At 49.2% G+C, this 18,314-nt stretch overlaps 1 protein-coding gene across 6 annotated transcripts in view; it reads left to right on the top strand.

Moving 5' to 3' along the window:
- Positions 1 to 18,314, top strand: part of SLC4A11 (solute carrier family 4 member 11) — a 252,993-nt gene that overhangs the window by 224,135 nt on the left and 10,544 nt on the right. For all 6 annotated transcript variants that reach the window (XM_081876743.1, XM_081876742.1, XM_081876739.1 and 3 more), the window contains 2 exons: positions 3,943 to 4,116; positions 12,763 to 12,958. In XM_081876743.1, coding sequence (XP_081732869.1) covers positions 3,943 to 4,116; positions 12,763 to 12,958 — 370 coding nt within the window. The remainder of the gene's footprint in view (positions 1 to 3,942; positions 4,117 to 12,762; positions 12,959 to 18,314) is intronic.

Genomic DNA, 18,314 nt, shown 5'->3' with positions numbered 1-18,314 from the left:
ATTCTGTTGGAGGGACGTGGGTGGCACTGTGGATTAAACCACAGAGCCTAGGACTTGCCGATCAGAAGGTCAGCGGTTCGAATCCCCGCGGCGGGGGGAGCTCCCATTGCTCAGTCCCTGCTCCTGCCAACCTAGCAGTTTGAAAGCACGTCAAAGTGCAAGTAGATAAATAGGTACCGCTCCAGCGGGAAGGTAAACGGCATTTTCATGTGCTGCTCTGGTTCGCCAGAAGCGGCTTAGAAATGCTGGCCACATGGCCCGGAAGTTGTATGCCGGCTCCCTTGGCCAGTAAAGCGAGATGAGCGCCGCAACCCCAGGGTCTGTCATGACTAGACCTAATGGTCAGGGGTCCCTTTACCTTTACCTTCAATATTTTGTTGAAAGCCACCCAGAGTGGCTGGGGAAACCCAGCCAGATGGGTGGGGTATAATTAATAAATTATTATTATTATTAGAATTAGAATTCCAGCATCTTTGCTTTTATTGTAAAGAAATCTCGCTGAATTCTTACTTATTCAGACAACTTATGTCCTACTTAATTACATTTGTCTCTAAGCGGTATATGAGGAATGCAACACAATGGGGCAAGGGGCAGATTTAGTTTACAATCATGGAATTGTAGTGTTGGAAGGGATCCTGAGGATCATCTAGTCCAGTCACCTGCAATGCAGCAATATGCAGCTATCCCATATGGGGATCGAACCTGCAACCTTAGCGTTATCAGCACCACTCTCTAACCAATTGAGCTATCCAAGCTAAGCTGGAAAGAGAGTGAAGAAAAGCATCTTGGGCTCCGGCTCAGTGGCACAGGCAAATAACGGTTTAGAAATCACACTGAATATGTTGCCTGAGTTACTGCAGATCTCCAGCACTGATGCTCAGATTTGAAAGACATGTTTCAAATCTGTGCATTGCAGAAATCTGCAAGTTTTTCCAGGCGGTTGCCATAATTCAGCCTTTCCCTGTATGGTGCCTGCCTCCAGGTGCGGGTGTTCGTCTGATGATAATAAATAATAATAATAATTTTTTTTTATTTAAACCCTCCCTTCCCAATTCAAAAACCAGGCTCAGGGTGGCTAACAACAAATTTAAAGCACTTAATTGTAAAAGCAGCGTAAAATACAGTATAAAAACATGAATAACAATAAAATTCAAAGTTCAGAAATCAATTTAGGGGAAATCCATCTAATAAGCATTAGATAATCCCCAGGGCTAGCTGGCTGAATTGTTCCTACTTGGGCCAGCGAGGAGGCCAGGGGAGAATTAGCTGTGAGGTCTCAGAGCGGGTGATCTTCATAAAAGGGGAGGGGGAAGGAAGGGAAGGGAAATAAAAGACCAGGCTGAATTCAAATTGAAAGCCAGGCGGAATAGTTCTGTCTTACAGGCCCGACGGAAGGAGGTTAAATCCTGAAGGGCCCTAGTCTCATGGGACAGAGCATTCCACCAGGTCGGAGCCATCACTGAAAAGGCCCTGGCCCTGATGGAGGATAGTCTGACTTCCTTAGGGCCCGGGACCTCTAAACTATGGTTATTTGTGGACCTTAAGGTCCTCTGTGGGGCAGACCAGGAAAGGCGGTCCTGTAAATACACCTCTCCAGCCCCTACAGTCTGTTTGTGCTTGCGGATTCATCCTGCTCTGGTCCCCCAGATGCCAGGCAGCGTTGTCCAAAGGCTGTGAATATGAATTAAGAGACCGGTGTATCCAGAATCCCTTTCAGCCAGAGATCAAGACCAGCACAGAGTCTGGCTGCCAGATCTATCAGGCCAGTGGCCCAACTGGTCCAGGATCTTGTGCTCACAGTGGCCAACTAGATGCCTCCCACCATTCTCTTTGGTCTACAAGGCAGCGCAGCCCTCAAAGGGATCTGTGCTGCGGAGCTGCTCTCCCACGCTGCTGCTGCCGTCATCGTTGCTTCGTTCCCCCGGCGCTTGTGTCTCCCTCTGAGCCGCCCGGCAGGCGGGTGAGCTGAAAGTAGGCCAAGAAATGGAACGTGCTCTTGCTTTTATCTAGCAGAGAGCCCTGATTTATGCACAGGCTCTGCAGCGCTTGAGAATTCCCTTTGATGTTTCTGAGCTAACTAGAACCAAGCAGAGTGTCAGATGACGGCTGGTGGGAGACGGCATTATTTTTTCTTCCTCCTCCAATTCAACAGGAGGCTTTCTGAATTTTTTCTTTCTGTATTGGTTGAGAGAGAGAGAGAGATGGTGTCTATGAGCACCAGAATTTGCCAGAATACAAGGCTCTCTCTTTTTAATAATAATACAGTCATACCTCTTATAATAATAATTTATTACTTATGCCCCGCCCATCTGGCTGGGTTTTCCCAGCCACTCTGGGCAGCTTCCAACAGAATATTAAAATACAAAACCTATTAAACATTAAAAGCTTCCCTAAACAGGGCTGCCTTCAGATGTCTTCTAAAAGTCTGGTAGTTGTTTTTCTCTTTGACATCTGATGGGAGGACGTTCCACAGGGTGGGTGCCACCACCGAGAAGGCCCTCTGCCTGGTTCCCTGTAACTTGGCTTCTCGCAGGGAGGGAACCGCCAGAAGGCCCTCGGAGCTGGACCTCAGTGTTGGGGCAGAATGATGCGGGTGGAAACGCTCCTTCCATTTTCCTAAAGGTAAATAGATGCAGCCTTCGGACTCAAACCCTGACAGTGTTTGTCTTGTCATTATAAGGAGCCAGGCAGTCCTTTCTGACTTGTGGTCTGGGCTTCATGTTAAAAGAGATGTTTGGGGCAGTATTATTAAATGTGAACAAGCTCGGAGGTCATTGTGAGCCCAATGCAGGCGAGGCCAAGAGCAAGTTTAGCTCAGTTGGTAGAGCATGAGGCTCTTAACCTCAGGGTTGAGGGTTTGAGCCCCATATGGGGCGAAAGTTTCCTAAATTGCAGAGTGTTGGAGTAGACTGTTCCTCACAGTCCTTTACAACTCATTGATTCTATTATTATTAGTAGTAGTAGTATTATACCTTGGGTTACATACGCTTCAGGTTACTTACGCTTCAGGTTATGGACTCCGTTAACCCAGAAATAGTACCTTGGGTTAAGAACTTTGCTCCAGGATGAGAACAGAAATCGTGCTCCGGCTGTGCGGCAGTAGCAGGAGGCCCCATTAGCTAAAGTGGTGTTTCAGGTTAAGAACAGTTTCAGGTTAAGAACAGACCTCCGGAACGAATTAAGTACTTAACCCGATGTACCACTGTATTATTATTATTATTATTATTATTATTATTATTATTATTATTACTAAAATGTGTATACTGCCCTATACCCATAAATATCATGGTGGTTCACAACATAAAATTACAATATAAAAAGCACAAAATACATAATAAAAATAAGAAAAGAAACAAACCATTAAAAGGGCATTAGATGTCAAGCAGCCAAAGGCCTGGTGGAAGAGGAACTTCTTTGCCTGGCACATAAAGTTGTATAATGAAGGCTGCGCCAGGCGAACTTCCCTGGGGAGAGCATTCCACAAACAGGGAGCCACTGCAGAGAAGGCCCTGTTCTTGTGTTGCCACCCTCCGGACCTCTCGAGGAGGCGGCACACAAAGGAGGGCCTCAGAAGATGATCTTAGGGTCCGGGTAGGTTCACATGGAAAGAGGCAGTCCTTGACGTATTGCGGTCCTGAGCCACTTAAGTCTGTATAGGTCAAAACCAGCACTTTGAATTGGGCCCAGAAACTAATTGACAGTCAGTGCAGTTGGGCCAGGATTGGTGTAAGATGCTCAAACCGTCATGCCCCAGTGAGCAAGCTGGCCATTATATTTTTCTGTGATTCTCTTAAGTCTCTTGTTTCCCAAGTGCATAATGCTCTGTGTGACCCAAGAAGCTTGCTGTGCATTTGGGGGCGGGGCTGTTCTGACTCGGGTCTGCATGCTCCCATCTCCCGGCTAGCATGCATTTACAACTGTACTAACAAGAGTTTATTTCAGGTTAGTGAAAGGAACAGCTTATCACTGGGACCTGCTCCTTGTGGCTCTGATCAACATAGGGCTCTCCATCTTTGGGCTGCCGTGGATCCACGCTGCGTTCCCCCACTCGCCGATGCATGTCCGAGCCCTGGCCTACGTGGAGGAGAGGGTGGAGAACGGGCACATCTACGAGACGTAAGTCGGGGTCAACGTTTGTTTGTTTCTTTATTTGGAGGCCAGGGCAGTTGACAGCATGTGAAATATAAGATAATGAATTATAAGAAGGTAAAGTTAAAGTGACCCCTGACCAATTAGGTCCAGTCGCAGACGACTCTGGAGTTGTGGCGCTCATCTCACTTTATTGGCCGAGGGAGCCGGCGTACAGCTTCTGGGTCATGTGGCCAGCATGACTAAGCCGCTTCTGGCGAACCAGAGCAGCGCACGGAAACGCCGTTTACCTTCCCGCCGGAGCGGTACCTATTTATCTACTTGTACTTTGATGTGCTTTCGAACCGCTGACCCTCTGATTGGCAAGCCCTAGGCTCTGTGGTTTAGACCACAGCGCCACCCATGTCCCATAATGAATTATAATCAGTCCTTTTTTCTGGGGGGACCCCTAAACATTTTGTGTTGCCCCGACTGACCAACAGACGAACTGACATGTCAGCTGTCTCGCCCCTCCTTGCTCAAGCTGAACCTGCTGTTGCCAGGGGGCTTCCCGTCCTCTCAGCGCCGCCGCCGCCTTGAGTCCCTCATCCGGAAGTTGGGAGGGAGGAAGGGGGCGAGGGGGAAGGGAAGCAGCAAGATGAAAGTATCCCTAAATTTTTTTAAAGAAAAAAGCACTGATAATAATAATAAAATGTGACCTCCAAGTTTGATTATTGTAATTCGCTCTATGCGGGGCTGCGCTTGAAGCTGACCCAGAAACTCCAGCGGGTGCAGAATGCCGTGGCGAGGCTCCTTACGGGATCCTTGCTGCGGGATCACATTCATCCAGTGTTTTACCAGCTGCACTGGCTCCTGGTGGAGTACAGGATCAGGTTTAAGGTGCTAGTTTTGACCTTTAAAGCCCTATGCGGCCTAGGACCCACGTACCTACCGGACCGCCTCTCCTGGTATACCCCGTGGAGGACCTTTCGGTCCACAAATGACAACACCTTGGAGGTCCCAAGTCGTAAGGTGGTTAGATTGGTCTCAACTAGGGCCATTGCCTTTTCAGTACTGGCCCCAACTTGGTGGAATGCTCTGTCACAAGAGACTAGGGCCCTGCAGGACTTGACATCTTTCCACAGGGCCTGCAATACAGAGCTGTTCCGCCTGGCATTTGGTTTGGACTCAATCTGACCCTTATGTTTCCCTCCCCTTCTGGTTTTGATCTATGGGCTACTTTTAAAATGAGGCTGCATTTTAAATTGCATTTTAACCTGTATTTTAAATTGGTTTGTTTTTTTCCTGTTATGTTTTTATTGCAATTTTAGTGGTGTTAGCCACCCTGAGCCTGGCTCTGGCCGGGGAGGGCAGGGTATAAATAAAATTTATTATTATTATTTAAAAATAAGAGCTGCCTGCTGGATCGGGGCCCATGGCTCATCTGGTCCAGCGTCCTGTTCTCACAGTGGCCAACCAGATGCAGCAAGCAGGTTCTGAGCACTAGAGCCCTCCTTCTTCCTGCGGTTTCCAGCAACTGGTATTCAGAAGCATTAGTGCCTTTGACTGCGGGGTCAGAGCAGAGCTGTCGTGGCTGGTAGCCATTGTCTGATCCTCTTTCAAAGCCATCTAAGCTGGTGGACAACTGGAGGAGGCAGTTCCATAGTTCTTGCACTGCATGAAGAAGTCCTTTCTTTGACCCATCCTGAATTTTCAAGCATTCAACAACATTGGGTGCCCCCCAGTTCTGGTGTGATGGTGGTGATAATTTACATGCCACCCATCTGACTGTAAAAGTCAAAGGACCCCTGGACAGTTAAATCCAGTCCAAGGCAACTCTGGGGTTGCAGCGCTCATCTCGCTCTCAGGCCAAGGGAGCCGGCGTTTGTCCGGGTCATGTGGCCAGCAGGACTAAACCGCTTCTGGCACAACGGGACACTGTGACGGAAACCAGAGCACATGGAAATGCCGTTTACCTTCCCGCCTGAGCGGTACCTATTTATCTACTTGCACTGGCGTGCTTTTGAACTGATAGGCTGGCAGGAGCTGGGACTGAGCAACGGGAGCTCACCCCGTCGCGGGGATTCGAACTGCTGACCTTCTAATCAGCAAGCCCAAGAGGCTCAGCGGTTTAGACCACAGCGCCACCCGCATCTTACTGTGTTGCCCCAGCCACTCTAGGCAGCTTCCAACAAATTAAAAACATCAAGTATTTTTTCAAAAATCCCTCCCCCTTTTTAAGGCTCTTCAGCCATGCAGACTGCCCAGAAGCTTTTCTGATTTCCATGACAGAGGAACGACGCATTGAACTGCAACACAAAATCTCAGCATCGTCCTCTGTGTCCATGATCAGATGAAATCTTTTAATATTATTTTAAGAAATACTGTGGCCGCTAGAGGGCGCCCTGCAGTTAGGAACATCTATGTTGGATGCATAGTCTGTTCGTTTTGGTTGGCTGTAAAGAGGGATTCGGCAGGAAGGCTGTGTCGATCAATGGCTATAAAAGTGAGCCTCCGGGATCAGAGGCAGTCTGGGCCACTGAGCTGTTTCCTTCAAGCTCCGCTTGTGGACTTCCCTGAGGAATCTGAGATGCTACAGCTGTGATCTGATCTAGCAGGGTGCTTTGGGAATCGCAGTAGTAGTAAATTTAATGATTTATACCCTGCCTATCTGGCTAGGTTTCCCCAGCCACTCTGGGCAGCCCCCAACAGAACATTAAAAACACAATAAAACATCAAACATTAAAAACTTCCCTAAACAGGGGCTGCCTTCAGATGTCTTCTAAAAGTCTGATAGTTGTTTATTTCCTTGACATCTGATGTCAAGGCTATCCACAGGGTGGGCGCCAGTACCGAGAAGGCCCTCTGCCTGGTTCCCTGTAACCTCACTACTCGCAGTGAGGGAACCCACAGAAGGCCCTCGGAGGTGGACCTCAGTGTCCGGGCTGAACGATGGAGGTGGAGACGCTCCTTCAGGTATAGCCCTCTGGAACAAGTGGGTCTGTTTTCTCAAGGGCAGAAGCAAGTCCAGGGGGCCTGGGCTGGGAGACCTGTGGCTCTACATATGTTGTCGGACTGCCAACCCCCAGCTAGTATGGCCCAGTGTCCATAGTAGGAAGCTCTCTTATTGACCAACCATCTCAGTATGGTCCTCACCGATGTGCAGTGGTTCTGCAGGGGTCTCTCCCAGCCAGTGGTGCGTGGTCAGTGGACTAGGGGGACTAGGCTAATCCCCTAAATGCTCCCTTCCCTCTTGGCGCCTTCTTCCCCAAACCTGGGAAGCTTTTGCCCAGCTTAGGGAGGGAGGAGGTGCAATGCTCATACGCACAGTGTCCAGACGTCCTGGCGCCTCTGCCCCTAACAGTTCCCCTATGAAAAATTTAACTGTACCCCACTGCTCCAAGATTGAGCTCGGGGCCTTCTGAATGCAAAGCAGGTGCTCTCGTTGGATAGGAGTGGGGGAAGAAACATGATTCAATTCTCGTTTAAAGGTGAACTTCCTGAACCTGCAGCATCTGAAAATTCACAAACCGAAACAGACCCGTCTTTTGACATTCTCGCTTCCCTGAATTTTGCAGTGCGATTCTCCCAACCTAGTCTTGTGTATAAAAACTCATGGGCCAAACTAAAGCATGCATAAGAATGCCTGCGTTATCAAAAGTAAGGCAAAATTTGCTGCACTCGGGGGAATTTGTTTTGCAAACGAATGAGTATCAGGATAAATTTGCATGAAAGGCTGATGAATGTTCTCAGGGACTTTAAGCAGACAAAGAAAATGGTTGTGGAAATGTGGAGAGCTGAGCTTAATAAGTGAAAAAGACATTGAGGTTGACAGATTTGATCACCCCTAAAAAGCAAAGACATCACCTTGCCAACAAAGGCCCATATAGTTAAAGCTCTGGTTTTCCCAGTAGTGATGTATGGAAGTGAGAGCTGGACCATCAAGAAGGCTGATCGCCAAAGAATTGATGCTTTTGAATTCTGGTGCTGGAGGAGACTCTTGAGAGTCCCATGGACTGCAAGAAGATCAGACCTCTCCATTCTGAAGGAAATCAGCCCTGAGTGCTCACTGGAAGGACAGATCCTGAAGCTGAGGCTCCAAGACTTTGGCCACCTCATGAGAAGAGAAGACTCCCTGGAAAAGACCCTGATGTTGGGAAAGATGGAGGGCACAAGGAGAAGGGGACGACAGAGGACGAGATGGTGGGACAGTGTTCTGGAAGCTACCAGCATGAGTTTGACCAAACTGTGGGAGGCAGTGGAAGACAGGAGTGCTTGGCGTGCTCTGGTCCAGGGGGTCACAAAGAGTCAGACACGACTAAATGACTGAACAACAACCCCTGAGCCACAGCCCTTTCCCCTTTGATAATGAGAGTCATTGTCCTGCAATATCTCAGAGGCCACAGCTTCCCCATTCCTGCTGTCTAAGCACTGGGGACAGCTTTGCTGACCCAGAGTAAGGCTGTCTTTGCACACTCAGCCCTGCACAAGAATTATAGAATTGTGGAGTTGGAAGGGACCGCAACGGCCATCTAGTCCAGCCCCCTGCAATGCAGGAATCTCGGCTAAAGCATCCATGACAGATGGCCCTCCAACCTCTGCTTAAAAACCTCCAAGGAAGGAGAGTCCACCACCTTCCGAGGGGGTCTGTTCCACTGTCAAACAGCTCTTACTATCAGAAAGTTCTTCCTGAGCTTTAGTCAGAATCTCCTTTCTTGTAACCTGGAGCCGTTGGTTCTAGTCCTATGCTCCGGGGCAGGTAGCGGAAGGGCAGCGTAATTAAAACTCGTTTAAACATTGTGCTCCAGGAACAGCCTTGTGCCCGTTCTGCTCCTGTGGGATGGTTGCAGCTTTGTAGCACAGTGTGGAGGTTGTGTGCTGTGTCTCTGTACAACAAACCATGTCTTTGGACCCGCGCATGGGTGGAAAACAATTCCATCTGCCACTAAACATCCTGTTTCCACACCGGTGCGCTTTAGAAGGTTTATATAATAATGGATGTAAAAGGTAAAGGGACCCCTGACCAATTAGGTCCAGCTGCAGACGACTCTGGGGTTGTGGCGCTCATCTTGCTTTACTGGCCAAGGGAGCCGGTGTACAGCTTCCGGGTCATGTGGCCAGCATGACTAAGTTGCTTCTGGCGAACCAGAGCAGCGCACGGAAATGCCATTTACCTTCCTGCCAGAGCGGTACCTATTTATCTACTTGCACTTTGACGTGCTTTCGAACTGCTAGGTTGGCAGGAGCAGGGACCGAGAAACGGGAGCTCACCCCGTCGCGGGGATTCGAACCACCGACCTTCTGATCAGCAAGTCCACAGCGCCACCCGCGTCCCAATGATGCATGTAGCTGGTGGGTGTTACGATACCTCCCGGGCACTATGAGCATATTTTCCAGATTCTGCTCCCTCTCCCCCTGCCCCACCCCCCGGAAGCTTCTGCTAGGCATGTGGAATCGTAGCAAATGTATTCATATGTTTAGGATCCAGGTACATATTGAAATCAGGCCTGTTCTGCTTGTGTGTGTGGGAATCCTGTAGGCTCAGATTATACGAGCAAAACAAAACAAAACCATTATCCCTGCCTGGCAAAAGCCCTTCCGTCCCCAGCCCCCCCCCAATCCCTTCTGCTGGGTTAACCTTAAGTCCCCAAACAAGTTTTCAAATGCTTCCCAAACGTGCTCAAGCTTGGACTGAAGTGAGCTTGCAGGGACAGTGATCTGTAGCTGGTCTGCAGGTCACCAGTAACTGATGGCAGCCTTGCTTGTCTGAATGTGACTCAGAATGTGAGAGGCTGTAGTGGTAGAGGGGGACTATGGGATCATCCACAATTCCGTTTGTCCTGCCACTTTCCACTGGGGAAACCCGCTGTTCGCTGCTGAATCGGAGCAAACGTCGATCGGGTTTTCTCCAGATTCCCCAATTTAGCACCAAAGAGCAGATTTTCTGGGGAAAGCAGTAGGGCAAAGGTGAAACCGCAGGGACCCATGCCTCAAAAGTGTGGGGAAAGCGCTTGGAGCTGTGCTTTCTAGGCACAGGGCAAGTGGGAGTATGGGGGAGCCCCGTTTTCTTTCGAAGTTTCGTTAAGTGCCTTTTGCCGAGGAATCCCTGACTAAGTGGTCTGTGGCTGAGAGACCCTTGCAAAGACCTGCCTGAGATACTGTATGTGACACCCTCTGCTGATGCTGCTTAAAACCTCACAACGTTCTCCCTAGCTGAGAACATGCTCTATAAACGTCTTGCCCATTTTGCCACTGGCCGGACCTGGAGTTTGCAAGAGAGATGCTTGGCGCATGTGAGCTCACTTTAAATTCCAAAAAGGTTGTCCCGCTACTTGCCATTTTATCTTGGGAGTTTGCCAGTGTTATCTCCCGTAATCCACATCAGGGCTGAAGTTCCTAATCCCCCCCATAGAAATTACACTTTGCGCAGCATCATTTGGCGCTATAAACAGGATTATCCTTGAGGTTCATCAGAATCCCTGGCCCCCTCGCGGTGATGGGTTTTCTGTTTCTGCTGAGATGCCCTTCGATTTCTTTTTCGCTTTCCTTTGGTTATTCGGATGCCACGAAAACGAAGGAAATCAATGCCCTCCTCTGAGATCTGATAGTTGCGGCTTGGAGAGGATCAAAAGGCAGGAAAGGGGGATTTGAACCGTTCGAAGAGATTTTGTGTAGCGTGCCGCAAAGGCTAAATTAGTTTTAAGCTCTGAATGTGGGAACGAGAATAAGAGAATCGCTGGAGCTGTGTGTGCTCATTGGTAAAGAAGACACATTAATTGTGCGTCTAGAGAAGCAGGGTCCCTGGCTCGTATAAATTATGCACTTTCAACAAATCCTGTCACTTGCTAGCCACACATCCCTGAATACCAGAATGCCCATTTAACTTTGGAGGTTTCTTCAGACGTTGCACAAAGAAGAAGTCTGCATTTTCCATCGATAAAGACTAGAAACTTGACTTTTTAAAAAATTCAAGGTATTTTCAGGATGCTGAATTTTTTCCCCTTACTGCAACTCCAGATTCCAACCTTGCACAGCACCCTTCAATTTCCATAGAATTATGGGTGAACATAAAAAGCTCCGTTGACGCCTTTTCAGACCCCTGGTTTTTCTATTCTCTATTGTTTCTACTTCCTTTGGCCTTGCAGAATTCCAGGTCAGGGACTAAGTCCTGTTCCTGAGGCATGGCACATCCAAGGCACTCACTATATAGCAAAACAAAAAGTAGGTCAATGCCCCAGGTGTGGTCCAGAATCCCGACTCTAGTATGACGGGTGGGAGTCGTTCACACATGCATGCAGACCGCTTGCTTCTTCTGTTTACCCAAGAGCTCAGCTGCTTGCATGTGAATCAACGGGAGATAGCTCAGTGAGCTAGAGTGCAGTGCTGATAACACCAGGGTTGCAGGTTCAATTCCCGTATGGGACAGCTGCAGATTCCTGCATTACAGTGGGTTGGATTGGATGATCTTCAGGGTCCCTTCCAACTCTACAGTTCTGATTCTGTGACTCCTGATAAGTACCAATCGCAGTCGAATAGCGGGATCGATGCAACATTCAGTCTGCGGTGGTTGATCTTCGATGGCTCCTCCTCTCGTGTAAATCATCTCTCGGCACCCAGCCATCAAGAGTGCCCGGGGTCTTTGTGGTTCTTTGTTGTTATTTGCTGGTATTTAATTTTACTGTTCACTATTAGATTCTAATGGACCGTTGAATTTTGCTTTATTTGATAGAAGTTGTTTATTTTAAAGTTGTTGTGACTTTTTGTGTTGGATCAGATTGTAATTATTAACGTTTGACATTTTATTATGTTTTTATATGTGTTGGAAGCCACCCAGAGCAGCTGGGGCAACCCAGCCATACCCAGACAGATGGGCGGGGTATAAATTAAAAAATAATACAGTGGTACCTTGGTTTTCGAACGTAATCCGTTCTGGAAGACCGTTTGACTTATGAAACGTTCGAAAACCGAGGAACAAGTGGAAATCTACAAACTCAGCGGAAGTCGTTCGACTTCCGAGGCATGTTTGAAAACGGAAGCATTCTGGGTTTTGGGCGTTTGAAAACTGAAATGTTCGACTTCCAAGACGTTCGAAAACTGAGGTACCACTGTATTACTACTACTACTACTACTACTACTACTACTACTACTACTACAGTCATATCTCGGGTTACATACGCTTCAAGTTACATACACTTCAGGTTACAGACTCCGCTAACCCAGAAATATTACCTCGGGTTAAGAACTTTACTTCAGGATGAGAACAGAAATCAGGTGGCAGCGGGAGGCCCCATTAGCTAAAGTGGTACCTCAGGTTAAGAACAGCTTCAGGTTAAGAACGGACCTCCAGAAAGAATTAAGTACGTAACCAGAGGTACCACTGTACAGACGCTTCAGGTTGTGTTTTTTCAGGTTACGGGCCCGCCAAAACCCGGAAGGGGTTACTTCTGGGTTTCGGGTTCACACATGCGCAGAAGCGCTAAATCGCACATTGCGCAGAAGCACCGGATTGCAACCCACGCGTGCGCAGACACACCGCTGCGGGTTGCAAACATGCCTCCTGCACGGATCCCGTTCGCAGCCCGAGCGTCCACTGTACTACTATTTGCTCTCTCAAACGCTTGCACGCATCCTTGCGTGATGGGCTCTCTTGCTGCTCAGTAAGACATCCTGCTTCTCTGCTTCCTCCCTGGCCAGGATCGTGAGCGTGAAGGAGACCCGGCTGACCACCCTGGTAGCCAACTTCCTGGTGGGCCTCTCCCTGCTGCTCCTGCCTTTCCCGCTGCAGCTGATCCCGAAGCCCGTCCTCTACGGCCTGTTCCTCTACATCGCCCTGACCTCCATCGACGGGAACCAGCTCTTTGAGAGGGTCGCCCTCCTGCTGAAAGAGCAGGTAAGCACACTGGGGGGCAGCACGGACTTTGCAAGCTGTGCAGGATAAGGAGTTGAGGCCCCGGCGGACCTGCAGGCCTCTGTTTCCTGAGGAAGCTCATAATCACGAGTTGATTGCCGCAACTTGAAAAACACGGCCGTTAAAGAGCCTCTGATTGCTTTTTATGATCTCCCTCTGCTCCTGCCACCACCGCTGCCGCCTCACGCCCTGTTTGTTGTCTTGGCTCTGCTCCGGCAGCAAAAAACCCTACGGACGAAATGCCGCTGGGACAGTTGCCAGCAAGAACATCCCAGTCATCCGGTCCGGGGGGGAAACAGCAACTTTCACCTCCTGGCACCAGAAGCGGCCTTGGTCTTGCCCTCTGCTTGTGCAACGGCATAGCAGCCACTGTTTAGCCTTTTCGAAATAAAAGGGGCTCCTCCAACACTGCGTGGTCGCAGCGGCAGGGGCGCCGTTTCCGCAGCGAGCGAGACCCTCTCCGCAGGGGCAGGGCGCCGACTCGGATTGAGTGGGCTCCCCCCCCCCACCAAATGCTGAGCCAAAATCCAATAGGAAATGGCTTTTAGCAAGGCTCTTGCTTGCAGTTGCATGTGGTTAGCCCCCAATAATCCCACCGTCTTGTGGAGGAAGGAGAGGTCAGGCCTAAGGCTGAGGTGTATTGACGTGGTAGACTGTTTCAGGTGGAACATTTTTCTTGGAAATGTGCCGCCTGGGGAGCTTTCCAAAATGCTTCCCTGCACCACCAATGCACACGTGTATGCTCTGTGCAGAAAAATTATTATTATTATTATTATTATTAACCTACCCAGACTCTATGTTCATCCTCTGAGTCCCTTCTTCATGTGCCTCCTCCATGAGAGGTCCAGAGGGTGACATCACAAGAACGGAGCCTTTTCTGCAGTGGCTCCCCATCATGCGATGCTCTCCCCGGAGAGGCTCGCCTGCCACCTTCATTATACACCATTAGTTGCCAGGTGAAAACGTTGCTCTTTAACCAGCCCTTTGGTTAATTGACATCCAATGCCCTTTTAATATGTGTTTGGTGGTGGTGGTTATTGGGTTGCTTTCATTTTTATTTTGATTATGTGTTTTGTGGTTTTATATTGTGATTTGATCCTGTGAACCACCCTGAGACCTGCAGATATAGGGCTGTCTAACAACAACAACAACAACAACAACAACAACAACAACTTTATTAAACTTATTAGGAGCTCGAAGCAACTTAGAACATCAAATAAATAGCACATACATTAAAACCAACATAAAACAAAGCAGAGAAAAACCCAAAGCACATTTGTATTTTTAAAAGGCAGGATCGAAACATCCCAACCACTGAAGGAAGCCGCAGATATTACCCTTCAGCCTGGCAGTCCATCTGCAGCTATTTTTTCCTTTCCTTTCCTTTCCTCTCCCCTTCTCCTTTCTGTTTCCTAACGCAGGAAGGTTAAGCGGCGCCCTGTTTGTGTTCCCCTGAGGCTCTTTTTGTGCCGCACAAATTTCTGTGCTTCTGATTGCAACCTTTGGCACTGGGTTGTATAATGCTCCCTCCCTGCAGCAACAGAAGGGTGCTTGTACGGTACAGCCGTGAGCTAGGGGCACTGCGATGCGTGTGTCACAAACCTCCTGGGTTTGGGCTTCCCGAACTCCTAATGGTTCCACACCCCCTTGAACTCCCTCTTCCAAGTCCCCTCCAGCTTTCCTTGATGGTTCTTGTTGACCGCAGGACCCGTGCCTGTATTTAGCTGTTGTCAGAGTTCACTTCCCATGTTGGGCTGGTGTCCAAAGCATCTCTTGCCACAGGAAAAGACAGTCCCAGCATGCTTTGGGGGGGCATTGAAAAATCCGCAGGCAGTGCCCTGATCAGAAGGCGCTCGGTAGCATGAAAGGAAGCAGCTGCAGATCAGGAAGCTTTTATCTGCTTCCACAGCAGAGGCACCCGCAGGACCAGGCTGGGCAGAACATCTCAAACAGCTGGTGATTTATTCCTAACACGTGGAAGCCCAGCTGTGGCTTGGGAGCAATGCTATGGCCAGGCCAAGCCACCCCCTCGTTCCTTGCTTGATGCAAAGAGCTGCTTGTCAGCAGAAGAGGAGACGATCGCAGCATCTATTTCCATTCGCCTGCCTTTGTTCTAAGCCATGGTGTCAGGTGATGGTGTGGTTTCACGAGAGCAAACAGGCAAGACTCCAACCTGTCTTTTCCAGGCTTTATCATCTGTACAAACTACCGTATTTTTCGCTCTATAAGACGCACCAGACCATAAGACGCACCTAGTTTTTGGAGGAGGAAAACAAGAAAAAAAAAATTCTGAATCTCAGAAGCCAGAACAACAAGAGGGATCGCTGTGCAGTGAAAGCAGCGATCCCTCTTGCTGTTCTGGCTTCTGGGATAGCTGCGCAGCCTGCATTCGCTCCATAAGACGCACACACATTTCCCCTTACTTTTTTGGGGGGGGGTGAGTCTTATAGAGCAAAAAATATGGTATTTTACAGTGCAGAGCGTCTCAAGTCCATGTCTGCCCAGTCGCTAGCAGAATCTGGGAGTGGGCGGTCCTTATACCTTCCCCAGCATGACAGTCGTGTGACCCCCATCCTTTTCCTCCTCTCTCTGCTCGCAAACCTACTGCGCAATGTGGGCATTGGCAAAGGGGGACTTGCCTCCCCTCCCCTTTGCTCAGGCTGGGTGTTGAGGCTCTCCCTAGTATCTTCTGATCCCTGCGCCCCTTCCCCGCTGGAAGTGGGGCTTCCCTCCTCGCCAGAGGAAAAACAGCTTCGCAAGATCTTCGGAGGCTCCCTGTAACACAACTGCCCTTCCACCTCTCGCCTCTGAGCTGATGGCAGTTCCCTGACACATGGGTAGGCAAACTAAGGGCTGGGGGCCAGATCCAGACCAGTCACCTTCTAAATCTGCCCTTCAGACGGTCCAGGAATCAGCATGTTTTTACATGAGTAGAATGCGTCCTTTTATTTAAAATGCACCTCTGGGTTATTTGAGGGGCATAGGAATTCGTTCTTTTTCTTCTTCTTCCAAAATATAGTCCGGCCCCCCACAAGGTCTGAGGGGCAGTGGACCGGCCCCCTGCTGAAAAAGTTTGCTGACCCCTGTTCTAAGCCATCCCTGCAGGCTTCAATTGGGAGCTTGTCCGGACTTGCCCTTGCCACTGAATCGGAGCAAACGGCAACTGGGTTTTCTCTGGACTGACATTTGCTCTACTTCATGCTAACAGAGAGGGCAGCAGCAGCAGTACGGCAGCCGCAAAACGACTCAGAAACTCATGCTATCTAGGCAAGGGACCGGCACAAGTCTGGATGAGCCCTGTTTGTGTGCAGGGTTTCTTTACCACCCCTCTTTCACAGCTGCTGAGTAGTAATAATAATAATGATTTTATTAAGTGGTACCTCGGGTTACAGACGCTTCAGGTTACGGACTCCGCTAAATGAGAAATAGTACCTCAGGTTAAGAACTTTGCTTCAGGATGAGAACAGAAATCTCATGGAGGCAGCAGGAGGCCCCATTAGCTAAAGTGGTGCCTCAGGTTAAGAATGGACCTCCGGAACGAATTAAGTTCTTAACCCGAGGTACCACTGTATTTGCAGCCACTCTGGGCTGCTTTGCCATGATCTTCATTCTGTTAATCAGCTGTGTCCAACCGGTCAACTGCGATCGACAGGTAGATCACAAGGGTCCTTTAGGTCGATCGTGGTAGTAAAAAGAAGAGATCGCCTGCTAGTTACTGAGCGATCTTGACGCGTCCTGCCCCCAGCGCTCTGCCCCATTGTCTCCGCCGGCGCCCTTGCATTTTGTGCTTTTTTCACTGTGTCTGTGGCACGAGGGCTGCGGACTGATGGATGAGTGTTTGAATGCTACCGTTCCCAAAAAAAGCTTGTCACTTGCCCCTAAGAAAAGCTCAACCCCTGCCCAAGAAAGCTCAACAACTCTGGGCTCTCCCCCTAAAAAACGCTCAACAGCTATGGGCAATGCCAATGAGTAGATCACTGCCAGTTTTATTATACAGTCATACCTCGGGTTGAATGTGCTTCAGGTTGAGCGCTTTCGGGTTGCGCTCTGCGGCAACCTGGAAGTAACGGAGTTACTTCCGGGTTTCGCCACATGCGCAGACGTTCAAAATGATGTCGCGCGCATGCACGGAAGCGGCAAAACGCAACACGCGCAGATGCGCCATCGCGTCTTACGTTCCATTCAGGATGCGAACGGGGCTCCGGAACGGATCCCATTCGCATCCCGAGGTACCACTGTACTGGGAGTAGATCGCAGTCTGTATAGAGGTGGACGTGCCTGTGTTAAATGGAGAGCTTGAGCCCACAGTTTGCCAGCCAGAAATTTCGCCACTGCGGCAAGAGACAGAGTCCGTGTGTAACAGTAAACTTTGAATGATGGCTTCGCCCAGGTACACGGGCTCCCGGAGGAGAGATCACACTTGTTTTCTCCTCCTGCAGAATCGCAGGCAGTCGTAGTTTTGGCCTGCGGCGGAAGGTCTTGTTGTCCTAGCAAATGAGTGGCTCTAGTGGGGCTGTTTTGATTTTACGATGCTGAATTCTGGGTTGCAGCAATGACCTCTGGTCCCTCAGTCCAAATGACTTTCTTTTTAAAACCAGTGAAAACCAGTAGAATTGTGGCTAAGCTTTATTACTGTTATTTTTTAAAAAATAGGGTGCTCTCTACAGTTGCGTTCAGAAGTTGATTTGATAATACGCCGAACTGGGGCAGAGGGGCTGCCCCTAGATGACAACTGAAGGGAGAGAAGGAGACCTGCTCTAGGAATCAGACTCTCGGGTCCTTAACTGGGGTTCCATTTAATCCTGTTTCCCATAGGACCCATGGCTCACTTGTGGGGCCTCCAGGGTGCCACGTTCCCCCCAGGATAGACTCACAAGGACTTTTAAAAAATAAAAATACTAGCCCCAAAACTGGTGCGGAAATGTGTAATAATAATAATAATAATAATTTATTATTTATACCCCGCCCATCTCGCTGGGCTTCCCCAGCCACTCTGGGCGACTTCCAACGAAATACTAAAATACAATAACCTATTAAACATTAAAAGCTTCCCTGAACAGGGCTGCCTTCAGATGTCTTCTAAAAGTTTGGTAGTTATTTTTCTCTTTGACATCTGGTGGGAGGGCATTCCACAGGGCGGGTGCCACTACCGAGAAGGCCCTCTGCCTGGTTCCCTGTAACTTGGCTTTTCGGCAGTGAGGGAACCGCCAGAAGGCCCTCAGCACTGGACCTCAGTGTCCGGGCAGAATGATGCAGGTGGAGACACTCCTTCAGGTATACTGGAGTGAGGCAGTTTAGGGCTTTAAAGGTCAGCACCAACACTTTGAATTGGACTCGG

This window comes from Podarcis erhardii (genome assembly GCF_964252035.2).
Source record: "Podarcis erhardii genome assembly, chromosome: 9".
NCBI classification, from domain to species: domain Eukaryota; kingdom Metazoa; phylum Chordata; class Lepidosauria; order Squamata; family Lacertidae; genus Podarcis; species Podarcis erhardii.
This window is presented reverse-complemented; position numbering and strand designations above follow the sequence as displayed.